The sequence below is a fragment of the Gambusia affinis genome, linkage group LG22 (genome assembly GCF_019740435.1).
Source record: "Gambusia affinis linkage group LG22, SWU_Gaff_1.0, whole genome shotgun sequence".
NCBI lineage: Eukaryota > Metazoa > Chordata > Actinopteri > Cyprinodontiformes > Poeciliidae > Gambusia > Gambusia affinis.
Window position 1 is genome coordinate 17772870 of NC_057889.1, and position 26780 is coordinate 17799649.

A 26780-nucleotide genomic window follows, 5' to 3' on the forward strand; every position below is an offset into this window, starting at 1 on the left:
AAATATGCATATTTTCATGTGATATTTGGAATATTTCCACTAGGCTGCCTGTAGAGAAACTGCACACTTTTTGTTTTCACCAGCAAGTTTCTGGCATAATTCTGGCCCAATGTTGACCGTTCGTATTGGAAATAGTGGTACGATTTACGTGAATTCATCGGTCTTCCTAATTAGACCCACATTTTATGTGCTTTGTGTGGGCTGAGTTTGGATATATGCCAGTAGTTTAAAGTCAACTTGTTTCATTTATTCCAAAATCAGTTTTGATGTTTGTCTGGCATCATTGACAATCAATTTTGTCTAAGAATCAACCATCATTCTTTGTATTTGAGGTAAAGTAAATTACTCAACCTGTAATCTACAATACAGCCTTTCCTATAGAGAAATTTGTATTGGGCATGAGGTCAGCTTAAGATTTCAGTGGTGCTTCATGGTGTGGAGGTGCTTCTCTCTTGGTTGGTGTTCTGTCAGGTATTGCTGATATAAAAGTGGATTCACTGCGGACAAAGATACTGCTGTTTCAGCTGTTTCTGGCTTATGGTAGGCATGGATTTATGCGATTCCTGGTTTGTATTAGAACATCCTGACCCATTTCAATCCATCTGAGGGACACATTTTGGGCCAGCTGGGTTAAAACTTGGAGCCAATGGAATACTGTAGCAGGACAATAACACAGATCCACTTAACTTCCAACCTGAACTCTGTAGAAACATTTTGGACGTTGCTTGAAAGTCCTGGCTATGGCAGAAGTGAGCTCTACCATTTCATGAGAACAGCATCATCAAATATCCAGATAAAATTAAGACCAAAACTTGATCATTCTTTCCAGGTCAACCTTGTTGTTGACCACAGAGAAGTCGGGTTTTGACTTCTTCCAGCACAGTAAAAGATACAAAACACACAGCACTGAAGATCCGCACAGCACAATCAACAAAAAAGAAAATAGATTTTTCACTTCTCTCTGCCGTACCTTTTAAAGCTCAAATGTGCCATTATACACATTATTGCCAGGAGAATGAAGATTGTTTTAAAATACTTGTATTAACATTTAGAGATGCACTGATCCCCTTTTTTCCACTTCCGATACAGGCACCCGAGGTTTAGTATTGGCTGATTCCGACTGCATACAGAAAAATCAAAAACAAGTTGAAATGACTTGAAATGTTTGGAGTTTTTTTTTTTTTTTTTTTTTTTTTTTTTTTTAACACAGCCATGAATGTATTGAATCAGAAATTTGAGATAATTCTGCACCAGAACAACTTGCTTAAATACGCCAATAGCTTCTTGAGCTTGGTCAAACATGTAAAAACAACTTGAATTTTTTCAGCCAGTGATAATAGGAATAAAACAGCGAAATTAAGATAAGCAATAGAAAAACTGTAAAAAAAATAAACTGTAACAAATCTTCTTTCAAAGGGTTCAGAAAGTCCAATTGGGAATTATAAATATAATATTAAATAGTAATAAAGCATGATATCGCTCAGAGTACAAAGAATTAGAGTGAATAGATCCATCCTTATGGATTGGGCACACTGTCACTGATACCCCCATTTTTTTTTTTCAATATCCACGCCAATATGGATATTAATGTCTTACACATTTCTCCTCCTCTCTCTGTTTGGCCCCTGCCTCATGAGTCCACTTCAGAAATAGGGGTCACCTATGTCTATCTAATGACAAATCTTCTAGGATTACCAGTAATCCCACAGCAGTAAAATCTGTTTGCCGACAGCTGTGCTCTTCCTAACAGTGTTGTTGCTTCCTGTACAAACTCTGCCCTACATACCAGAAAAAAGCCCAACTCCTTTCTGAGAAAAAAAAAAAAAAGGGGAGTTGGGGGGGAATATTAATTTTCTGCATCAGTGGATTCCAATTTGATGCTATTTTTCTCCATTTCTTCTTTGGTGTTTTGTTGTATTTGACTTGCATGTGATGCTGATTTCTTCTGTGAATGATTATAGGGTTGGTGTGAATTTATTGTGAGTAAATGGCAATATTCTCCGGGAGTCATGAATTTCCCTCGGGCCTTCACTTTCAATTCGCAAACTCTTTTATTTTTTGGTGGTTGTTGTTTTGTTTTTTTCCCCCGGCCTCGCAAAGAATGACTCACCAATAATTTTGCCATCACTTCACTCGGTGAGTAGATGTTCAATCGAACAGAAATGCACTCCTGCATTTGTTTACAATCTCCTTTTTTTTCCCATCTTGAATAAATTGAAGCTGAAATAGAAGATCTCTGAGACAAACAAATCCTCGAAGATATTAGTTTTATCGATCCGGCTGTCCTCGCATCTGCAACGTCTAATAATACCAGAGCGTGATTCCATAATATCACAGTTGGCAATGGAGTTCAATTCATTTATAGAGAGAGATTAAATTTTCGCTCATGACTGTACTAAAAGATTATTAAAGGAAAATGCTCCTCACATCAGGTTTTCAGCTTGCCGTTCACATTTAAGTTTCTCCTTTCTGTTTTTGTTTGTTTTTCTCTTCCCGCCTCAGGTGGTGTACAAGAACAACGATATCCGACTGGAGCTCTCTCGCCTGGCCCGCATCGTTGACCCGAAGATGAAGCTCCAAGGAGACGTGGTTTTCAAGTGTGAAAACGTTCCCACGCTCGACCCCATCAACTTCGAGACCCCCGACTCCTTCCTGGCCTTGCCCAAGTGGAACACCAAGCGCGTCGGCTCCATATCCTTTGACTTCCGCACTTCGGAACCCAACGGGTTGATACTCTTCACCCACGGCAAACCACAAAACCGGCGCGACGCCAAGGGCCAGAAGAACAACAAGGTGGACTTCTTTGCGGTGGAGCTGCTAGATGGAGGGCTGTACCTTCTTCTGGACATGGGCTCTGGGACCATCAAGGTCAAGGCCACTCAGGCTAAAGTCAGCGACGGGGCCTGGCACCACGTGGACATCCAGAGGGACGGCCGCTCTGGTAAGGATGCTGAAAACAATAAAGTAGAGGAGGGAGTACTTTGAGAAGATTTTGTTGTGCAGTTTTCAGGATTTAGAGCTACAGTAGGTAGCTTTTTAAAGAAATATGTTGGGGTCTTTTCTTTTACATTTTGGTAAAACCATCATCACAGAAACCATCATCATCACAGTATGAGACAAATAATGTGTGAAAAAAATAAAGTCTTCCACCGTCTCTCTGGGCTGCTATTGGCATCTGGAGAAATTAACCACTTCTGGTCTAAACCAACCAATCAGGGCCAGGAGGAGGGTCATACGCTGTCAATCAACCTCAGATATGCGCTGCTCAGTGTGCTAATGGCGGATAAACAACTTACCATTACAGGAAAACTGTTCATCCACCATTATCGTTGGCTGTTCTTCTTAGCCTGAGCATTCATGGCAGATTCTGCTGACAGGAAGAAGCTGTGGCGTAGCAGAGGACATGATAGACAGCGCCAAGTCCTTCCTCCTGGCTGTGATTGTCTTTTTTCTGACCGAGCTGTGCATTGAGGTAGCTAGCATTAGGAGAAGGTAGAGGAGCTCAGTCTTTTTCACAGATTATCTGTCTCATACTACACTGTCACGACATAGTGGCTGTTTTAACAAATATGGAAAAAACACAAATATTAAAAATATTTGTTTAACCCCAAATATGGGGTCCCATATTTGACAGCCCCCAGCTGTCAGATGTTTTTATCAGTTAATAAAATGAATAATGAATAATATAGTGTAAAGATCTAACAACCAAACCCCAACAAAAACTGCAGCTTGCAGACACAACAATTATTATCTTGTCAAAACTTTGAACCACTGCTGCACATTAAGTTACTATGAAATTATTGGAGACATTTTCCTTATCACGGCACTCTGTAAAGTAATTATGCACTAGCTTGTTTTAGCTTCCTGGGATTCCCAACCTTAGAATGTCATAAAGCTTTAATAGAGATAGATGGCTCAAAATGATTTATTGCCAGGGTAAAGTTATTTCTTCTCTAAATAACAACCCAGCCCCTTCAATTTTTTTCTGGCTTCCTTCCATTTGTTGGTTCCCTGACTTCAAAACATGGCTAAATACATAGAAAATGCTCGAGGAAGATTGTATTAGCGAACAGGGGTTGAAACTTCTCTTGCCTTAAGCTCCAGACTCAATACAATCTCTGCATTAGGAGAGAGATCCTCCAGAGAACACGATTGTGTTAGTTGCCGTGTTATATATCAGGTTGGAGCAGCCAATTTAGCCGTGTGTCAGAGCTCGCTGCTTTGATTAATCACCGGCACAGCCCCCAAGTGCGATAGTGGAGCAGAAAGTTGGATTTCTTCGCTGGGAAAAAGAGAAATGAGACAGATAAATGGATAGCAGACTGAAAGATGGTTAAGAACAGGCATAATCACACTTGTGGCATGAGTGAAATGTTAATAAGGAGTCTGGGTGAATTAAATTTCATGTCCACAAAGAGCTTGGCTTTCTGCCGCGCTGCAAGATGAATATAATATTTGGGAACTCATATTTCACTGTTCTCATGCAAGCTAATGGTAGGCTGTGAGGGGATAAAAACAGAGACCTTTTCTTTATCTCCTATACCATATGCTTTGGACCTCAATGGAGCCTGAAGAAGATATCCTATACAGCATAGGTTATGTGATACGAGCAGAGTCCGCCTGCTGAATAATACATCCGCTTCTATAAAAAAAAAAAAAAAAAGTAAAATATTTAAGGTGGCAATTAAGATATAACAACTATAAGGCAAAACTCATGAAAGTAATACAGGCCCAGACATCTGTCTTCTTAGAATATTCCTACGCTTTCATTACTTGTCACACTGGCATATCTGAGCTTGTGAAGCAAATTTCAACACCGAACAAAGATGACATAAGTCGACACGAAAAGCTCTTTTCAGATTCCATTTAAGAAAAAAAGTTATCCGAACTAACCTGACCCTATGTAAGTAAATGGAATGCCTCCCTTTTTAAATCATGATTTAACTGAGAACACACATATTTTTTTCTTTCATTCCACTGGCCACATCCAAACACTTTAAGAAATCCCTTGAATAGAATCTGTGACATTTATTAGGCTAAGGCTCCGTTGACACTACAACGTCAGGACAGTAAAACACAAATGCTTTGTCCTCTCGTTCACATGGTAACGATGTTTTGGATGGACAAAACTACAACGGTAAATCAAAAACATAAACAAACGATGATGCCAGTCACGCCATCATTCATCCAGTTTTCACACAACGCATTCACAATGACAGTGGACTGGAATATTTGACGTGTTTAAGCTAAATCAGCTCAGTTTGAAATATTGATGTTGGCATTAAAGTATATACAGATTGCACAGGCACCTCTATACAATCCAAGCATTTTGACAAAATTCCTGTGGATCAGAAACTCTTCAAACTTTCACCACCTCCTACAGGCTTTCTACGCTCACTGCATGATTTCCACTCCTATTTGCGTTTTCATTCCATTGATGTGTAAATGTGGATTTTTTTCAGATACACGATGGAAAAAGTTTTTGTAAAAATTTGGAATACAAGCCTACATACCTCGTGGTCCAATCTAAAGGACTCAAGGACTGTAGAGAAGTATTAGTTATTGACATTTTATAGGCTGGAAAGGGCTACAAAGCAATTTCCTGGGATTTTGGACTCCAGCGAATGAAAATAAGATTCACAAAAGAGCCCTGAAAAGCCTCAATCCGGATCTCACTCTTGTCATTTAAGGCCAGTGTTCATGATTCAACAATAGAAGAAAGACTTGGCAAAAATGGCATCCATGAGAGCGTTTCGAGATGAAAAACTCTTCAAAAATAAACACAAAGGCCTGCTACCCATTCAGCAAAAAATAAAAAAAGCATCTTGATGTTCCCTAAGACTTTTGGGAAAAATATTCTGTAGGCTGACAAGACAATTGTGGGAATTGTTGGAAATTATGCGACTTGTTACTTCTAATAATAAGATGAACATTGACAAAAATCAAAAGTACGATCAAGTGGCATATTTTTTATTTTGCCAACAATCACACACTGACACAAAAAACCATAACTGGGTAACAAAGTGCATTTCCACAGCAGAGTTTCACAAAAGTAAGTCATACCTAAGAAAACTGCATTGTGTGCACTTTATGTGGTCAGAAGAATGGAGCTGAATGTTCCTAAAATCCACACTTTCTCTCATTGGGCTTAAATCTTTTTTATTTTTTTATTTTTTTTTTTGCAGTTCTAGAAATGTCAAGTAAGCATCTTTTAAAGGAGGAATTTTTTTAATACTTTCAAACTAAAAAGAGGGCAAAGAATTTTAGTGGACGTCCTCCGATCTTTTTGCAAGGCAAATTTTATATTTTGATTGAATAGAGACTTGACGCCTGACACAAAGAAACAGTGCGTAATTATTTATTCTTATTTTGTTCTCTTCTTCTGTGGTTTTGGGACTCATTAGTGGTTCCCTGAAGTAGAGTGTCAGCGATTAAAGAAAATCAGGGTTCCAGAAATGGGTCTGCAGCACCATCTGTACAGACGACGGTTCAGCACCGTCAGAGCAAAGCGTTGTACTCTTATCATCACGCCTTTTTACACCTCCAGGTGCTTCTCTGCTTTGTCTTAATTCTTTGGGTAAAACATTCAACACCTCTGGCCTAAAGTTGATGACTCGAAATATGACAGCTTGAAAAGTAAAGGTTTGGGGGAGCAAGAATACTACAGCAAACAATATTCGATTTAAGAAGAATTACGTAAAAAAAAGAATAATTATCACTTCTCTTCAACCCAGGCATCATCTCGGTGAACAGCCGCCGGACCCCTTTCACAGCCAGCGGGGAAAACGAGATCTTGGACTTGGAAGGGGACCTCTACCTGGGAGGTTTGCCCGACAGCCGGGCGGGCTTGGTGCTCCCTACCGAGCTCTGGACCGCTATGCTCGACTACGGCTACGTGGGCTGCATCCGGGACCTGTTCATCGACGGACGCAGCAAGGACATCCGGCAGATCTCGCAGTCGCAGAACGCGACCGGCATCAAGTCGTCGTGCAGCAAGATGACTGGGAAGCAGTGCGACAGCAGCCCCTGCAAGAACAGCGGCGCGTGTAAGGAGGGATGGAACCGGTTTATCTGCGACTGTACCGGAACGGGCTTCTGGGACAGCACCTGCGAGAGAGGTCAGTCGTCTTTGAACTCCTGCTTTGTAAACTCTTAATTTTTGCTATCAGTTGAGAGATTAACTTTATAAATCTGTTTGTTTTCAAGCAGAGGTTGTTTTCAACAAGCAGAGGTTTATTGATTTCTCAGTTAAGGAGGCTGAAAGAGCATAAAGCAAGTTTATTTTTTATTTTTTTATTTTTTTTATAGGCTGCAAGCTGTTTTGTGTGTGTGTGTGTTTGAGGTGCATTGATCAAAGATTTTTCCACTTTCCCCTGAAGAACTATCATTAACAGCATTAAAAATTTTATCTAGCTTTTCTGTCGTTAATGATAATGATTTATTTTCAAATGAGAAGCGATGCCGCACTATGTGGGACAGACGGAGAGGGATTTTGCTTTATTTTTTAAGACAGTGGCCACGTTTCCATTATCCACGTCATTGCACACTTTGACTTTTTGAAAATAAATTTGCTTAATAGAAGCATAGCGATTTTGAAAAAAAGTCCTGTTTTTCAGTCAAATGTTTTGGTGCTTGAAGTAGGTTTACTTTTTGGTTGGAATAAAATTGATTTATCTGGCAAAACACTTTTTTACACCTGAGCCATGATTAACAACCAGATGTTCCCACTGTCGTAAACCGAGAAGAAGACAGGAAGTAGCTGGGGGACGATGGCGCGTGATGTTTTTAATGACTTATTGCGCGAACAAAACATATTTCTTGCTTAATGGAAACACCTCAAATGCGGAATTGTGTTTTTTACACAATGTTTGCACACATTTCTAATGGGAACGCAGCTAGCGAGTGCCGTTTACATTTCAGCTGTTCATAACATCTCATGTTAGCAACGTACACCTGTAGAATCGTGTAGCCTGTAAAACACGTGCAGAACGCCGCATGAGACGAGAGTTCTGCCAAGATATGAAGAACAAGCTGTGAAAACCCCAAACTACAACCTACAGGAAAAGAATGACGCTGCCCTTTTCCTGCAGCTCCGGGAGAGAGAACATATTTATTAGTTATTGCAGATTTCATGCAGGCTTTATGGGTAGAAGCACCGAACAAGTTCAGTTCTGCACTATGTGCTTCCCACGAGAAGGTGATCGTCATGGGCCACAAACTACCTTCGTTTTCACCGTAAATATCCATCTAATGTGGCAGTGATACTCTTTTTATGTGTTTGAGGCGCTACAACATAATTGAGATTATTTTAAAATAAATCCTCCTTTGTCTCTGACTGGCTCAGACCGGCCCCTCCTTCCTGTTTCTTTAAAGTGCTGTCACAAAGAGAGTTATCTACTGCCGATTAGGTGGAACTCTTCTTAAGCCTCTTCACAGAGACCCACTTCAAAAAATGTCTGACCTTTCCCTATGATGAAGTTTCTTTTTAAGTGTGAGATTTTAGAGGGGGGAAAAATGTGCTCCACATATAAAAATGCAAATTTTCACATGTGAGAGCAAACTTCAGTGTTTTAAGCAGAGAGCACATGAAGGCCTAATAATGGCATCTTTCCTGACATATTTTCAACCCTGTTATCTGCTGATTGCTGCTCTGGGTCAGTCCACTGACAAAGCAGTTTAATAATGCCTCCCCAAGGTGGGTACAAATTGTTGGCTCCTTTTTATGCTTGCAAAATTGAGGTAGAAAGCTTTCAAAAGTATTAAACAGTGAAGGAAGAGAATTGCTAGCACCTAGTTTTCTGTCAGTTTACAAAACTCCTATTCACTGTTAGCAGCCTGGATAAATACAGAGTTTGATTTCATGATTTCTTTTCAGAACTGAGTAAGTGTGGAGAAAAAAGTAAATGTTTCATTCACACAAAAATCTAATAATTCTCAATATTGCAGTCGTTTGTTTGGTTGATCTTTATTCCACTGACATGTTTTATTTCTGATTGGAAACGTACATGTTGAATAATTGATTTTTTCCATTAGTCTTTTTTATTTATTTTTTGACTCACTGATTAAATGACCGACACGCATTTACAAATCAAAGAAAATATAATTTCTCTACTTTTTTGGACTCTATAAAACCTTAAATTGAGTCTGTAAGTGGGTGTAGCTGAAATGCAAAAGCATAATTTTTTTTCTTAATCTTATGCAAATTATTTCTAAGTTCAAAGTTCAGAGAGTAGGCTTTAAAGAATCTGCATTTAGTGTGAGACAATCCAGTTTGGAAATTTTTCTGATCTATGTGGGTCCAAATGCCAACGTAGTTAAATGGCTCCATATCAAATCAAAAATCAATAATATACAAAGGTTAATATTTTTTAAAATAAAATGTCAATAATGTTGTAAGAACATCAGAATAAAATTTAAACACTTCTAACCTGAAAATGCGGACAATATTGAAATGTGTGTGAACCCTGTCCTTATTACATTCTTTAATACCAAGCTTCTCACAGCATCACCTTCCTCACCAAAGAGGGTTTTTTTTTTTGTTTTTTTTGTTGTTTTTTTTTTGTTCACGGATTGGAAAAAGATCAGCGATGAAGATGAAAATTGACCAACGCAGATCACTGGGCAAAGCCTAGTGTGCATTTAAGCATTCACAGTAAAGCTAAAATGACTGAAAATAAATGTCCTCCTTCCTCAAATCTCGCAGACGTGACGGAGGTGGCCGACTAACAATAGCTTTTCTACAGAAGTGGACGGCATACCGTTTCAGCAAAAAGCCAGGAATGCGACCCGGGACACTTCCCCTCGCATTATTTATGGAAGGGTTTTGCTGAAAGATTTAATAGGATTTCACTTTCCTTTGCCAGGTTTTTCTTGTCGTTCGTGACGCCCTGCCTGGAGAAATTGAACTTCCTGCTGGTGAAATGGGCTGCTCTTGTCTCAGTTTTTAAGAGATTGGCTGCATAAAGTTTTTATGAAGCAGAGGAGATGGGGGGACACTCCAGGCTGTGGGAGAGTGTGTTATCAGGCTATTGTTCAGATTGTTCCTGGCTTTTTCACGATTTTACAGAGATTTGCTCGATTCAGCAGAGGTCTCGCAGCACTCTCACAAGAGCCCGGGGCCTGTAAAGAACCTTGCTTGTATGGCGAGTAATGAGCATCTGGAGACCAGACTGTTGTATCAAGCGGTGACATTAGGTGGAGAGAGGATAATTTGTCATTAACGGAGTCAGTGGAGAATATCAGCATGTACAACCTGAAACGCTGCGTCTCACATACACACAGAAGTAGGGCTTGTTTAGTGTTGGTGATGTTCTGAGAAAGTTGACGGAAAGTCAGCTCAAGGGAAAGCAGAGGCGCGGGCAACTTTGAATATATTTTCATTTCATGAAATATGATGGACTATTGGGGTCATGGCAAGAAAATGAAAAAGAAATCGCAAGAGTAATACAATAAAGTTACGAGAATAAAATCATAACACTCAAGGATTCTTGTATCGTCATACCATTTCGCAATCGCTTGCTTGTGGTGCAAAATTTGTACTTAAGTCCCAGATAAAGCAGTATATGTATATTCATATTAACATGACTTTATTCTTGTAATTTTATGACTATTCTCACATTATGACATTATAATAATTTAGTAATGTTTTCTCTTTATTCTTGTCATATTAGGACTTTCTTCTGCGACTTTATTTGCGTAATATTGGTTTATTCTCGTAATATTTTGACTATTTTCCTTTTATGGCAAGCTTTTTCTTGTATTTTTTAGACTTTATTATAGAAAAATAATTTTTTTCTCATTATTACAACTTTATTCTCATATTTTTAAAAATTGTATTCTTGTAATAAAATTTCTTGCTTTCTCTCTAACATTCCTGATCCAAAGAAATGGGGGGGCAATACACTGTTTCTGATGCACAGCAACACACACACACACACACACACACACACACACACACACACACACACACACACACACACAAATGAACACCAGTGTGGCCTGTCTTCCACCCACAGGAAGAAAAACATTAAGTTTTATGCCCCCACCACTCCACACCCTCACATTATTCTTCTGTTGTCCCGTTCCGCTTCCTCCCACACATCGGTCTCTGAACGGTCATATATCTGTTTTCAATGAGCGCCGTTGCCGCTGGGTGAAAACCCGTAGGACGGCAAGTCTGCCTTCAACTTCTGGAGGTGGAGAACAAAAAAGCTTCAGCCTGTACAGAGAAGGATTTCTACTCTCCTGTTAGACCTAATGTACGCTACGGATGTTACTCTTTTTAATTGAGATACATAAACGTTTGGGGTAATCAGACATATTAAGTATGACTTCTTGGCATTGTTTTTCTAATAAATGCAGAAAATCTGAGAATTTAAATGATTAAATAATGAATATTCATCACCAGATTAAACCAACCTGCATCAACAGGTAATTATGGATCATTTAAAAGAAAACCAGATTCTCACAGAAGCAGATGAAAGGTGAATTTTAATTATTAATTGCTTAATATCAATTAGATTGAAAGTACCACTGATCTGAGGGAAATTATGTTGTGTGAATAATACATTATGGCTTAAAAAGTCTTAAAGGAAAACAATCAACAGTAAAGTAGCATTAATTCAAATTGACCTCTGTAAGGCAACATCCGTAAAATATAAGACTTGAATAGAACTGTTATCAGATAATTACCAACTTAATGACAGATTCTGGTTACGTCAATGATAAGTCATATTAATCCCTAAGTCACTGGGGACTTTAGACCAAAAAGTTGGCACTTTTCCTCAACAAAAGTAGAAAAACAAAAACCAATTGTATGCCTTCCATGAGTTAAAGACCTGGACTGAACCTGTTAATAACCTGTTAATTGTTTCTAGCTTCTTCTTCTTCTTCTTTGACTTATGAAACCCTTGATTCAGAACATGCTGCTACAGAGACATCTAATTTATTTTTGTGTTGAGACTGAAATAACTTATTTTTATGCAACTTTGGGCTTCTTCTTGACTCAATGGAAAATTTAGCTCTTCACTCACTGAGTGAGAAAAATATTGAAGTTCATGCTCTCCAGTTGGGATATAAAATACAAGCCAATATGACAATATCTAATAGATATGGACATACCACATCAACCTTTTTTCTTTTTAAGAATTGAAGTCATTTCCTATTTTGCCTTTCATGCTATTATATTGAAAGGTTTGCATTACTATGGCACATAATTTGACACAATTCTAAATGTGATCAAGTAAAGGAGATTTTGTGGGAAATGAGATTCTGTCATGTCCTTGAAGTACTAATGTCAATTTTGCATTTAGTCCCCCTTTCAATTCTATGGATGTATAAGTGTGGAATTTACTAGGAGTTAAGATGGGACACATTGCTTTTTATGTGGAATCACCATCACTTTTGAAAATTATTATTAATGACTACATGACCCTTTGAGAGTTAAATTGTAGTGCTCTTTAAATATATTCAAGTTCTCAGATTAACCAAATTAATAAAGTTGTGTCACTTTAACTCTCAAGAAATAATTACATTGAACGAAAGGTTACATCTGGATGGGATGGTTGGATTGAGTATAGTGGGTCTAATTTTTATCTGATTGGTTGCACATTTGCTTTTGTACATGGTACTCGCATAACAAAATGGCATTTCTCTAGTGTCAAATGCCTTGTAACACAATATGGGAGTGTTATTTTCCTTTGGCAGCACATCTTCCTACTTTTAATTGGCAAAGAGCCTCCTTGTCTTTGAAAGGTCTGTAAAAAACTGGGATGGATTAACATTCTTCTAACTTACCGCCAATGATGGAAGCTGCCTGGGTCTCGTTTCCTTCCCACATCTTCCTCTTGTTCACGTTGGAAGATCAGTGATCGTTAAAGGTGCCTTGGTCTGCTTGGTGGTCAGGTCTCAACACACTGAACTACCTTCTGTTTGTACAAATATACCACGGCTCGATACGGATGCTGTATCACTTTCCTCCTCTCATTCTCACCCACAGTAGAGTGAGGCCATCAAGCATGCAGAGGGATGTCTTCTCAGAGTGCTGGTGTCAGTGATCCCAATGCCTGTAACCGCAAGGAAACAGTTGAAGTAGAATCAGAAAACCCGAGAGCTTTATTTTCAGCTAAAGACTCATACCGGGCTTATTCTCCGGCAAGAAAATCTTTGAAGCTTAAAGTTGTATTCTGTTTCTTGGCCTCATAATGACCCTTAAAAGGGATTTTTGTCATTTTCTTGTCAACATGTTGGCCCGCTTTTCATCCCTAAATTTGCAGTACTCTCCAGAACGCAAGTTTGTCAATTTCATTCTCGTCTAGTGATAAAATTTTACCCCTCAGAATGACGAGAGCCCTTTGGATTGAGATGTTGGGTGTGAAACCTTGTGCGGTATTTTGTCTTTTCAAAAGGAGCGACTTGAAATCTTGTAGTCAAACTGGCAGAGCAGCTCTTTCTCCTCTTGCTCGGTGCCCCAGAGCTCCCTGGTGACAATATCAAACAGCCACTGAGATGTATTCACACGTGGTACTGGCTCATGATCTCATCGAAGCTATACAGTACATTTGTAGCTGAGAGCTATGCTTGCACTTGTGTGATGAGAGAGAGAGGGTAGAAATGATGAGATCAATGCTCTCCCGGTGGATGGAACAGAGGTTATGAATTTACATGACAACGTTTGGCCTTCAGTGGTGAATTGCTGAAAGAATATAAATGTTTGTCTGTCTGCGGCTTGAAGCAGTTGGAGATCAGTCTAACACCGTTTTGCTACGTTGTTTGATTGAATTGGATTTCGCTCCAGGAGTCTTTAAATGGGTTTCTTATGTAGCATTAGCAGCTTAATCATTAAACCCAAACTGCTAGCATGGCGTCATATTAGTGCGACGACAAATGTGATGGATGTGCTTGTGGCAAGCAGTGATGTTTTTCTGTCTCGTAGTCAGTGGACTGTGCAGTTGCTCCACCCTAACTAATTCGTGCCACTGCCCTCCAGACCTATAACTATTTTGTACAGGTTGAGCTACAGGTCAGTTGTACGAGTGGCTTTTGTAATAGAAACAGAGGAAACAGCGTACCAAACCACACCAGTTCTAGAGGTACTGATGAGTGGAACAAAGCATTAGAGACCTATCAAACTGGCACTCTAGAGAGAAAACTCTCCAGAGTGCTCAATATGCTTTTAAGTTACCACATTGCAAATGACTTGGTATGTGACAAAAACTGACTTAATTTGCCATTAGATGTGAACACATTCTGATTTGAAATGTATTTTTCACCTAAAAAACAATTCACTGTTTAGCTACAGGCAGAAAGTGTCTCCAGGCCTGGAATGGGGCCATGTTGGGCACCTTGTCATTGTGCAGAGATGGATTTTTTGTTTCAGTAATGGGTTTTGCATGTTGGGAATGAATAAAGCTATCTTACGTAAAGGCTTGCTTGTTCGACTTCGATTTGTTTTTTGAAGCACATTAATCTGGTTGGATATGCCCAACAGTGTAGTTTATAGGAAATGTCACAAAAACCATGATCTTTATTGTAGCATCCAGGGAATATTGGTGTGGCACAGTTTTATGCATTTAAACATAATGGAGACTGATATTGGTCTATGTTGGCAGAATTGATCTTTTGTCCCTTTGTAGCCCTTAGACTGGCTGCTTCCATTCTGTTTCTTTAAAGTGAAGGAAATAAGAGTTATCTACTGCAGATGACCTCTTTGAAAGGACTCCTCTTTAGTTGTTCATTAGTTGCTGTAGAGTCATCAAATGCACATCAATGGTACAAATATTTCATTCCCAAAGACCCTTTGTTAGAGTGAGATATGGTGACGGCGGATGAAAACCAAAATCTGTCTCAGACATTTTGAGCTTTGTGACTTGGTCCAATATAGTAGCTATCAGATAAAGATATTATGTTATATAAGGAAGCAAAGAAGCATGCACTGCTACTTGAAATTGAGTTTATCTTTGCAGCAGTGACATTGCCTGCTACTTGTTTCCTCTTACAGATTCCTAATAGCTGGTTTTAGCTCTGGCATTTGTCATTTTCATTTTCATTATTGGAATTGGCATCCTTTTTAAGACAGTTGTACTATCTCGATAACATTACAAAAAAAGTAAAAAAAAAAAAAAAAAGAAGAAGAAGCTCCATCCATCTTTTCAGGCTTTTTATGTTGTTGTGGCTGAGAAACGGTTGCAAAAAAGAATATCTGTGTTGGTGTTTCTATGACAGGCAAACACAGAGTCTGCTGATGCAGACGTGGAGAGCATTTCATCACCAAATACCGAGTAAATAACTGAACAGGAAAGGGAGCATGTTTTCCCTTCCTTACTATCTGCTTGTTGTTTGTTTTTTCTTAATTATTTCATCAACTAAGGTACGCTGCATCGATCTGTTCAGATACAATAACCTTCATCCACTCATACTTTTAGAAAGATTTGTTTTACCTTGATATTTATTTGTAATAACACATCCAGCTCACAAGGTCAGTCATTTATTCACTATATATAATGCTGCCCTCCAGTTTAATATATAAAATCCACCAATAAGGTTCTCTGATTAATCTTGATCATGAGTTTTTCTGTGTTGACTCTCCGCGAAGATTTTTTTCTTTAACAATCTGTTGCATTTATCACCATAAAGCTTAGAAGATGCACGCCAAGCTGTTTGCTGCCCAATATTGCACTGCAGCGTTCCTCTCTGTTTTTCCATCATTCAGCTATATGACTGCCTGTCTCCCACATATGACTGAGCCACAAGAAATGGAGGTCAGCTATCGGCTCGCTAAAGCCATTAACAGAGAAATAGGATTGTGTGTTGATGTGCAGAAGAGTTGATGTGTTTGTATTTGCTCTGGGAGAGGAAAAAAAAAAACAGCTTTGAATCTACTGGAAAATTGCTGTAGAAACGGGCAGACTCCAAAAGGACGGCATGTGTGTTTACTAGCATTCATGCTAAATTGTAGGCTAATGTGCTACATTAAATTTAATGTAGCTGCTACAGCATGAGCAATACTGTGAAAAAGTATTGGCAGCATTCAGATTTTTGCCTTTTTATTACAATCAAATGTTTCTGCTTATAAGGAGTGAATAAGATTTTATCTATTTATCATTGAGGGTGCCACACTCTGTTTTTGTTGTGTTCTAGAAACATAATGATAAATAAAAAGTCTTATATCTTACACGGCAAATGTTAATATCGGTTATAGATTGCAATGGTAAAAAAATGATTAGAGTTGATTTCCAAACCATTTTGATTGGATTCAAGTTGGACTAGGTCTCTTAAACTTCAGAATACAAATTGATATGAGCAGAAAATCTTTGGTTCAGAAAGAACAAAAACTATGACTGGGTAAACCATGGGTATTATTTCCTTTTGGTGAAATGCTGTTATGCCAGATGTAACTGGACACATCCTTTCCAAAATGTTTCACTTTTATCTAATCAGTTGAAATGTCTCTGGGAAAAACAGGATATATTTTTAAAATGCTGAAACATTTCTTGGTGTTTTTCTTTTTTGAACTCTCCCACAGATGACATTTTGTCCAGTTTCTTTCTCAGTTCTGAATCATGAACCATATTCTTGGTTCTTTTGTACCTTTGTATGTACTGATAATAATGACTTTATTTCGCCTCTGTGTTTGCATTTCCTCCTGTGGGCGATGTGTTACTTTTCAAATATTTTAACGATGTCTGCGTCATTAGCGCGGTTCATTCATCATCCAAGGGAAGACAATTGCTGTTTCACATAGTGGTGGGTTGATTGGGATAGCTTTTGGTTTCTTTAATTCAGTAATACTTTATTTATTCCAAAGGGAAATTAAATGTTGTCGTATCTTCAAACAGTCACTGTGGTTGGTGACGCTGTGGGCAAGAAGGATCTTCAGTAGCAGTCAGTCTTGCAACAAATCCTGAGAGGCCTCTGACTGAAGATTAAGTAATGACATGCTAGAAGGTCAATTTGCTGCTCACATTTAGGGTGTGGGGGTGGGAACCCAACAAAAAAAACCTTGTTGCCACGGTAACACTTGGAACGTAAATAGATAAGGGTAAAAGTCTTTCCCTCTGCGGAAGTGTATATACTCTGACTATTAACATTTTTATTTTATGACACAAAACCTTGTTAAAGAAATTAATTTATTCAAACTGCCCAATAATATCTCTATTACAATTTAATAATGAGTGGCAAAAATGGTAAAGCTCAAGAGATGAAAATTAGAGAACTTTTCACAGCATTGTCTTGTGACATAAATTCAAAAATATACTTGGACCAACGACCACCTTGGTCGTTTAATGGGGTATTTTTGAGAGCCCTCAAAGTACTGAAAGATAACAGAAACATTATGTATACTATGGGATTTCCCAAAACAATCCCAAACTACTCCTGATTTCACAGACTACATTTCCTTCCTCTCTGTTCATGTTTCTGGAGTCAACAAAAAGAAGTCTGGGAATGATCTCATCATGTTTGTACTGAGCGGCGCACACCGCTGCGCGTGACGTTCCTGCTCCTCTGGTGGGAGCTTAAAACGCTGGCAATTTTCTCACTCCGTTTACCAGAAGGGGAGGTGGGGGAATAAAAAGTTACAAAAAAAAAAAAAATGCAACGTGACAGATATTTTAGAGTTTTTGAAATGATCAAAGATGGTAGCAGGCGACGACTAACAGACAACAACAGAGCTGTTTGCTCGCTGTTTTTATCTGACACGTCTCCGCCAAGTCAACTATGACGTTGATTTCTGTCTCAAGTCTGTTTTTTCCCTTTTCTTTTTTTTTTTTTCCCTTGTATTTCACATAAACCTGCTCCTGCTCCACTTCCTACAGTTCACTTTTCATTACACTGTTTCCATATTTTCCCTCTCCTGTCCCCTGGTCACACCAACACACACACACACACACACCCACACACGCATAGACACAAAAAATTGCCAAGCTTTTGTTTGGCATGTCTCCCTAATCCCACCCATGAGACATGACAGCACCTGTGATCAGAGGTCTGCCTTGCTATCACCCAAACAGATGTGGTGCCAGCATGGGGAGCCGGGCTGTCACTGTGCACGGTTGCGCATGGATATTATCTTTTATGCACCTGCTCGATATGACACATAAAAATTAAGTATTATCTCTATTTTATTTTTTTTTTTAAGGCGTCACTCTTTGACCTTACCTTGTTTACATCTATTTGCATGATTATAATTGTCTTAATGATGATAACCAGCAGGTAAAATTTTTAAGTTATTTTTATTGTTTGTGCCTACCTGCCACCTGCCCTGCCAGTGCCTCTGCAATGTTCATGTGCAAAATACCTGTGCTCTGGCCCTTGTAGGCCCATTTTGTCTAGGTCGTGACCGGGACTTTGGGTCGGCCAAAGAAACCTGTCTGCTTGTGATCTGAATTTCAATGCGGCAGCTTGGCTTGGTGCAGCCCCGACAGAGCTCCGTGGAACAGAGAGAGGGGGGAAAAAATAGCTGCTTGCTCAAAATACAACTCTGTTTAAATAGATTACCAAAACGTACACACAAATGTAGCCTTTGGGCTATGTTACAAGAGAGACCAGTATTAATTTGTTGAATAAGTTGTTTACTTTTAGACATTTAAAGAGGGCGGGGGGGTTGTGGTATGAAGATAAATTAAGGTTTTAAATAGTTACTGTTTGAAAGTTGCTAAAATGTTCACTTTATGGGGGAATAAGGTGAACTTTATTATACCTTTTCTACGGTTAAAGTTTTTGGTAGCACTTTATTTGAAGGGGTACAACATTACACCGTCATAAAACATGAAGGAGTCTTCATGAATGTTCACAACTGTTATCATTAAGCATCCTTCTGTAAATAGTGACACTTTTAATGCAAAGTTGACTCTTTTAAATGACTTTTAATGTAAGTTTTAATGCAGCTTTGCGTAAAAATCTAACTATTTACAAAATAATGCTAAGTTGATACTTTTAGTGCACTTTAGGTGCAACTTTCAATCCACATTTGCAATAAAAGTGTCATTATTTACTGAAAGACACTTAATGACAACATGTTTAGGACAATGTCATGTCCGTCTTATGCGCACAATGAAGGAGCGTTACCCAACTCTCTTATTGAGATTAGTTGGCTTTCAAGCTACAGGTAGCATTAGCAAATCACAAAAGCATGTCTGTCAAGGAGTCAACAGAATAACCAGCTAGCATCATGTTTTTGTTCTATAGTAGTAAACCTTGTGAAACCGTATAGTACTGTGCCCAAGGGACACTTCAAAACTTTGACTAGGTATATGCATGAGAACTACAATACAAATACCAGATAACATTATTAGATCTCTCTTGATTCTCTGCCTTCCTCCCAAAGTGTGAAAACATGACTGTAAATATAACTGGCTAATTGAAGCATGAATGCGTTGTTGTCTGTAACCTGTCTCTCGTTACTGAATACCACAGAACAATGTGGTTGAGGATCTCAAACCTACCACTCTATTTCAAATCCTACTTTGCCAACATTAACGATGCAAAATGGTGCAAAAAGCATTTCTGGTAACTCTGTGCCCTTGGCTTTGATTTGCCTAGTCATCCATGCACGTTTAGCTCTGTCTGGTACCCTAAAAGTGATACTGAAAAATGAGTTTTGTTTCTGAATAGCTCGCAGTCAGACCCACCCAGAGCTAAAGCAAGAGGAAGTCATTACTCTCCCATAACGATAATGTTCCAAGGTGGGCTTTGTCCTCTCTCATCTTTGGCAGACAGCTCGGGGCTTTATTTCTTTTTGATTGTTACATCCCATTACATAAAGACGGTTACTCAAATATTATTCCCCCATAAGGGGGACTCGACTGCAACAGATTATTCAGGTCGCGTTTGAGCCTCTGCTCGTAAGAGATGACATTAATTCAAGACTACAGGGAAGTGTATTTGATGTCATCTGCGGGAAGACGGCGTCCTCGGATTCGGTTCAGCAAGCCAGTCAGTCGGTCGGCAGTAAGACATTAAGAGAAGCTTGCGCATTAGTGTTTGGATGTGTTGGAGCGGGTGTAGGAGAGTAGCTTTTAAGGGAATCAGGGTGGTGCTGACAGTTGTGCATTGCAGAGTCCTGTGTAGCTGATAAAGTAGCCCAGTTAATCAGGTAAATAGGCCTGTAATGAAGTGCGTTTGTCTGACGGTGTGCCAGCCCAGTGCCAGACGATCCCACTGAGACTCTCCTCTTTCTGGCTCGGCGCTGCACGCACGCTCACATTCACACACCCCACCAGCACCAGCACCACCCGTACAAACACACACATTCAATCCACCGGAGACAGATTGAATTGTGTCTAGTGCATATTGCATTTTCCCTGACAATATGCCACCGCCCACATACTGTAAGTGCCCGTGTTTTCCCGGCTGTCTGTGGACGGCGGAGATAATGGCTCCAAGTCTGAGCTGATGGCTGGAAGTGTGTCCACCACAGATCAGAGATGACATCTTTCGTTACAGAACCAGCTTCCTCTGTATCAATATTTATTGTATTTATTTTCCAGTGACAATGCTCTGTTAAAACTTTATTTAATGTTTGGTGTTTGTATTCCATCAAAAAGAAATGATTCTAAGAGCTTTAAGTAGAACTAATACAAAGTTTTCCAAGTCTTTTTTTTTTTTTTTAAGATAGTCCGGTAGGCTCATTTTGATTGGGGGCCAAAATTACAACATTTGTTGCGATGTCAGCTGGTGCAGTTTGCTTTCACACTGCGCTGTGTCAAACCATCCAAATTTTTTGGAAGATGCGTTCACCCCCTCGCCTTAGGAGGCGCTGCAGAAAGACAGGAAAACCTCTGAAGAAGACATGATTGCAACTTCTTTCTTTGCAAAATGTAAACGAAAATAGAGTAGCGTCAGATTTTCTCGGTTATACGATTTTCCTTTTTCCTTTGACAGAAGACCACGAGGTGCATCTCCTGCTAGCCCTAGACCAGACATTTGTTTTGGCTGTGTTTACCCAGAATGCCCTACACTATAGCCCACTTCCTGCTTTGGGAGTGACCTCCAGTCCACCTGGCATTCACATATGAAATCGAACTGGACCAAAGTTAACTTTTTCTGGTCCGCATCAGCGTTTGATTATGCATTCACACCTCCCCAATTACGCACATTTCAGTTCTCAAAAGACTCAAATGCAATTCACCAGCTTTCTAAATCTACACTCACTTGGCTCCATGTTCATTTATAGTGGCGTTAAAATAATAGGCTGCCATCAGCTCTTACAGTTTAATCGCAGACAGTAATTGTAGGTTAGAGAGGCGAGGTGACATTGAAGTTGCCACCTTATGAGATCTAGCAACCTGGAAATAACCTAAACCTCCCTGACCTGCAATTGCTGGAATAGACGGTACAATCATTCAAAAAAGAAACTTTTATGATTTATGTAGGGGGGGGGAAACCCTTAATTTTACCAACATCATCAAAATTGTTCCACTTCAAAGGAACAATACCACAGAATTAACCGTGCTTTATCACTGCAGCAAGATGTGATGATCATTTAGAGCCTAATTTTAACGCTGGAACTGTGAGAGCTAATCATCACCTATTGTCTTTCACTGTCTGGTGTGTGAAAAAGTACTGAAAATGTACAGAAAGGAGTGCAAAACTGATGAGATAAGCTAACCGTCACCTTCCAGCAGAGGTAAAGACATGTTTCAAATGCTTGTTTCGATTCCTTTTCTACCCACAAGACGAAGTGAAAATGTGCAGCTCTTTTTATTTCTTGTATCTTTTCATAGTTCCTCCATGATTGAGACTGATCATTTTAATGGTTCCATATGTCACAATATGTAGATTTGGACTCCATTTCTGCACCTGAAAAAAATAGTTTGTGAGTGAAATATATAATAGGATATTAATACATTGAGTTGCTATTTTTAATGTAAATAAAACTAATAAATTATTCTTTTCGTTTTGTTTTTCTTAATGTTTTATCCTTTTTGAGGCATTTGTCTCTTTCTTGGGGGTCAAAATCAAATTCCTTGTTTGAATAAGAATATTTCAAATCTGAAACCATGAATCATATGAATAATTTATAAATCTATGTTTATTATATAATGAATAAACGTAGATCCTATAGAGACTCGGAGGCTAAAGTTTTGGACAAATATCCCTTTTTTTTTTCTTTTGTGGGCTCTGGTATCCCTTATATGAAAGTAGGCTGACAGGAAAGGGGGAAGACATGCAGCAAATATCGTCGGGTCCTGGAGTCGAACCTGCAACCCACATCGAGGACTCAAGGCCTCCAAACATGGGTCGCGCTATCACCTACGCCACCACAGCACGGCCACAAATACCCCTTTTTAATAAAGCAATGACCAGATATTGGTTTTGTTTTTGATTTATTTTTCTACGGACTCTTAATATAAATCTGTCTGGACAAGGAATGAAAACTGTTGCTGGTAATAACTTCACGGAAACTCATTTTAAAAAATCATGAAATTTCCCTTGAAGATTTCCCAGTTTGTTTTTCTTGGCAGAAATACATTCTAAGTCCTGCCTGACCAAATCAACTAAAATGTAAATAATAATGTGGAAGATCTTTTGATGTTTGTTTGTTAGACCTTTCATATACAACTTTATGGCAGTTTATGTGCATTTACCCTTGAATGTTGTTGAATGGTAAAAGTGAATGTCATACTTTACCTTCGCTCAAGTACTTGACAGTAACAGGTTGCACTAGTTTGGTTTTTATTTGACAAAATGTGTAAATCCTAAAATAAAATGGTTAAAAAAAAAAAAAAGGCACATAGGGTTTTGAGTAAGTAAGGTCACATTATTGACGGGGTCATAGAGCTTCCATCTAACATCTGACAGTTTGATTTCAGTCAAAGAACATTGCCTCGAGGTCACAAACATCCAGCTGTCTTAGCACAGAACTTAACTTTCAATGTTTTCTTTTATATTGGACCCTCAGATACTTCTCCAATAGACACAAAAACACTCAAAAGTCTGCACACCCTAGAATAGTGAAGAGTGTTAATAATGACAGGGAATATAAAGGACAGGACAACATGAGCAAAAACAGGATGTTTTTCCCAAAATGGATGAAGGTACAAGACAGAATCTATTTCTCTACTGTTGTGGTCTACCTGGTTGTTTACAATCAAATTTATTAAATTAGAAAAGCCTCGTTCATCATTGTAAAAGTACAATTTAAGAATAACATTCTTTAAAGGATAAATGTCTCATTGGAGGTGGACAGTGTCATTTTTTTAAGTCTGTTAGTTCATTTTCTGTTTCTCAAAAAAAATAAAATAAAGATCCAAAACCAAAAGCCACCTCCCCGTCTCCGATCCGCTCATTAACCTGACAATCTGTAATTCCCTGTTGCCTTTGCGACGCTCTTGCCCTCACCCATCCCTGCTCTTCACTTTTAACAGAAAATAACTACCTGTGTGAGGGACGTTCGTCCCGGCGGACGGGGAAAATGACACTTAAAGGACTAACTGGGCTAACAGGCCAGCAAACTGGTACATGCTGTACACGAGATAACAAGGAGGAACGGGTGTAAAACGGAGCGTGGCAGACGCATCGGGGAGAAAAGAGGAGAAAAGAGTGAGACCGGGACACAAAGTGAGGTAAAGCGGCAGGGCGGAAGAGTTGTAGGCTAAAAGAAAATGATAACTACTTCACATAACGGCAAGGACCACGTATAAAGGTGATAAAAGAATAGAGTTACTTGCAGGATTTAGCTACAAGAGTTTCTTCTGTGGATAAGGGAATTCAATCTCTTCTCCTGAATGTTTGGGAGAAAAAGTCTTTGGGATGTTGCAGGCAAACAAACAGGTGATGTTGATGTAAACAGCGTAAGAGAGTTTCCTGGTGCCACATGACTGGAGACATCTCTCAACTGGATTGCAGATTTGCACATTTCAGTGTCATTGAGGTCACAGGCATTGTTGGTTGACTTGACCAAACTTTAATCACACCCAGAAAGTCCTTATCTCATGGAAGCAACTTGAATGTCTTAAACTTAAGACATTCAAGCACTTAAAATGTCTTAAACTTGCGAATTGTAGTTGTAGCCAATATTCAAAGTGAGTATAAGCATTGTACAAAACAAGGGCAAAAATGAGTAGCTTTGTGTGCAGATCTGAAGAATCCTGGCAGCAGTTTCATTAAACCTCACGGTCCAACTGTCCATACGCTTTTTATTATCTCAAATATAGCCAGAAATAGGGTATTATTGATTTGTTTACTAGTGTGAAGCCTCAGTGGTGCCTCAGCAGGTGTTACATTTAAAGTATTTGCTAATCCCTAATATCACTTAATCATACTCACCCTACAGTCAATAATAATACAGACCTGTTGTGAGCAGTGAGGACTGACACTTCATATTTTATCTATTCACCTCATGCATTACACATGACAAATCACCCGTCTTCCTGTCTCAACGTGAAATATATTTGTTTCTCCTTTGCTGTGTAGCTAACAAGCAAACGGTGGGATTGACATAAGTGTATCTGTGCGTATGCGTGTGTGGGTGTGTGGAACATTGTCGCAACATCCAGGTACAGAGAAATAAATAATATGCTTTCATGTCCATGCATCTTACAACGTGACAGCAGTGGCTGTGATGCCGCGAACCGCTTGACTAAGTTTGGAACGAACGTTCCGAGGAACTGCGACGCTCCGCTTGAAGCCTCTACTGCACTCTGAGCTTTTGAAAGCCACAACAGCAAACTTCGGATCCCTTCCTCTGGGTTTTCCCTCATGTATGTGAGGGAAAACACAAAGACATGAAAACTTGATTCGTTTTAATAGACATCTCTGCACAGAGTATAAGAAGATTGAAAGTGTTGACCCTCTAAAGCAGACCTGGGCTGACGACCTTTGATTTGCCGGTGTGAGTTTGTACTAAACGTGTAAATCCCACTAGTTTATCATAGGTGCACAAAATACAATGATATAGCTAGGCCTTTCATGATAACTAAATTTTGCTGGATGATAAATTGTCCCAGAAGCTAATGCGATAAGTGATAATATTGTCATTTTGAGACCATTTTTAAGTAATATAACGGTAATGTCAAGATAACAATGCAAGAACACATTCCAAAAGATTAAACAAACTTTAAATTCTAATGAACATTTAACACTGGGACTGGAAGACATTTTAAATATCTAAATTGAATAAAACGAAGTTGAAGTTTTTGCAAACAAAATTGTCCTTAAAAATGGCTGGTAGAGACCAAAGCAGCAAACTAAAGACTTTTATCATCCAGTTTTTGGTAGAGAGATAGAAAAAAAGATCAACAAAAAAATCATGCCAATGGAAGTTGTATTTGGCTTAATATATTATGCAATTTATTGATTTTTGTGACTGGCCTAGATACATCTAGATTATATTACTGTCTTAATGTCACCTGTGCATTTATGTGCTAAAGTAAAGGTGCTGACCACTTTCTTGGCACTTAAATATGTCGGGTAAAGTTAAAAAAGCAAATTTTTTTTGCAGAATGCAAAGTTTTTAACAAGGCATGGACTTCTAATCATTTTAATCAATTGGATGGTGAACAGTTTCAACCAGCATTATGAGAATAAACGCGGAGAGACGTACAATAATCTGACGTTTGCAGCGTGGGGACGAGCATTGGCAGACTTGCTAGCTAAACTGAGAAAGCAACAAGGTTTGTTTTTAGAAAGCTCCACTCTTCCAGGAATAGAGCAGTCAAGACCAGCTTTGTTGTATCCCACAAAATTGCAAGATATGGTAAGCCATTTTCTGATGGGGAGTTTATCAAAGACGTTTTGTTGGATTTGCCCTTGAGAAAAACGACACATTTAGAAATATCTCTCCCTCTCTCTCGACGATTCGAAGAGATCATAGAGAAATTGAGCTGCAAGAATTGAACAATTTTAACTTATTTTCTTTGGTTATGATTTGTGTTGTTAATGAAGATCAGTTACTTTTCTTTGTCCTTGGATTAAGAACAGACTTTGAGATGAGGAGCCATTCAGCCAATGAAAGGCTCTAGGTTTTGCATTGGATTATTCATCAGAAGATGCTGGAAAAGTCACTGCTAAAAATTAGCCATGTTGTGAATAAAGCTAAAATAGTTAATTGGATCAGGGCAAGAGAATTGAATCGTAGTTTGGAATCATTGTCCTGTTGGGATGTAGAAGCTTCCACATTTAGACAACGATCTCAGTTTCTCAATGTCCAACATTAGCTTTAAGTTCAACAACTAGAGCAGTTAGAGGGAGCCAGCCAAACAGGGAACTTCTGCTCCCAACCAATCCCTCAAACTCTGCTGAAATGCTAAACCTGACCACCTGCACTGCTTAAATACCTCAGATAAAAATGTCTAATAAGAACTGTTGCTAAACTGTTGGGTATTATTAAGCCATGGCCCTATTATGATTACATAATTACTCTGATAAATTCGTAATTTTACATTTAATCCAATGAACAGTGAAAAAAAAATGTTTTTTTTTTATTGCATAAACTGTATTTGTATTTAGAAACTAGTCCAACACAAATACATTAAATGTTTCTGCAGACATTGCGTGCTTCTGTTTAAGCTGTTTTGCTGTTTCAGAATCAGGGCAGCGATGTTTTTTTTGTTTGTTTTTTTTGTTTGTTTTTTTTGTCAAATTTGGAGGCAAAGTGTGCTTGTTTTGAGCTGGAGCTTCAAAACGCCTGAGACAGCAGATTCAGAATCCTTTTCCAGTCCCAACAATGTCTGTCTATTCAGTCCCCTCATTTCGGCTTTGTCTTTAAACTCTTATCTCCTTCTGAAGGTTAAATGACTTTGGAATCGTGCATAGTAATTGGTTCGGTATTTTCCGCATTA

General features: G+C 38.8%; 1 protein-coding gene across 13 annotated transcripts in view; it reads left to right on the forward strand.

The window, feature by feature from the left end:
- Window positions 1-26780, forward strand: part of nrxn3b (neurexin 3b) — a 533834-nt gene that overhangs the window by 260311 nt on the left and 246743 nt on the right. For all 13 annotated transcript variants that reach the window (XM_044106666.1, XM_044106675.1, XM_044106665.1 and 10 more), the window contains 2 exons: window positions 2503-2941; window positions 6735-7118. In XM_044106666.1, the coding sequence (XP_043962601.1) occupies window positions 2503-2941; window positions 6735-7118 (823 nt within the window). The remainder of the gene's footprint in view (window positions 1-2502; window positions 2942-6734; window positions 7119-26780) is intronic.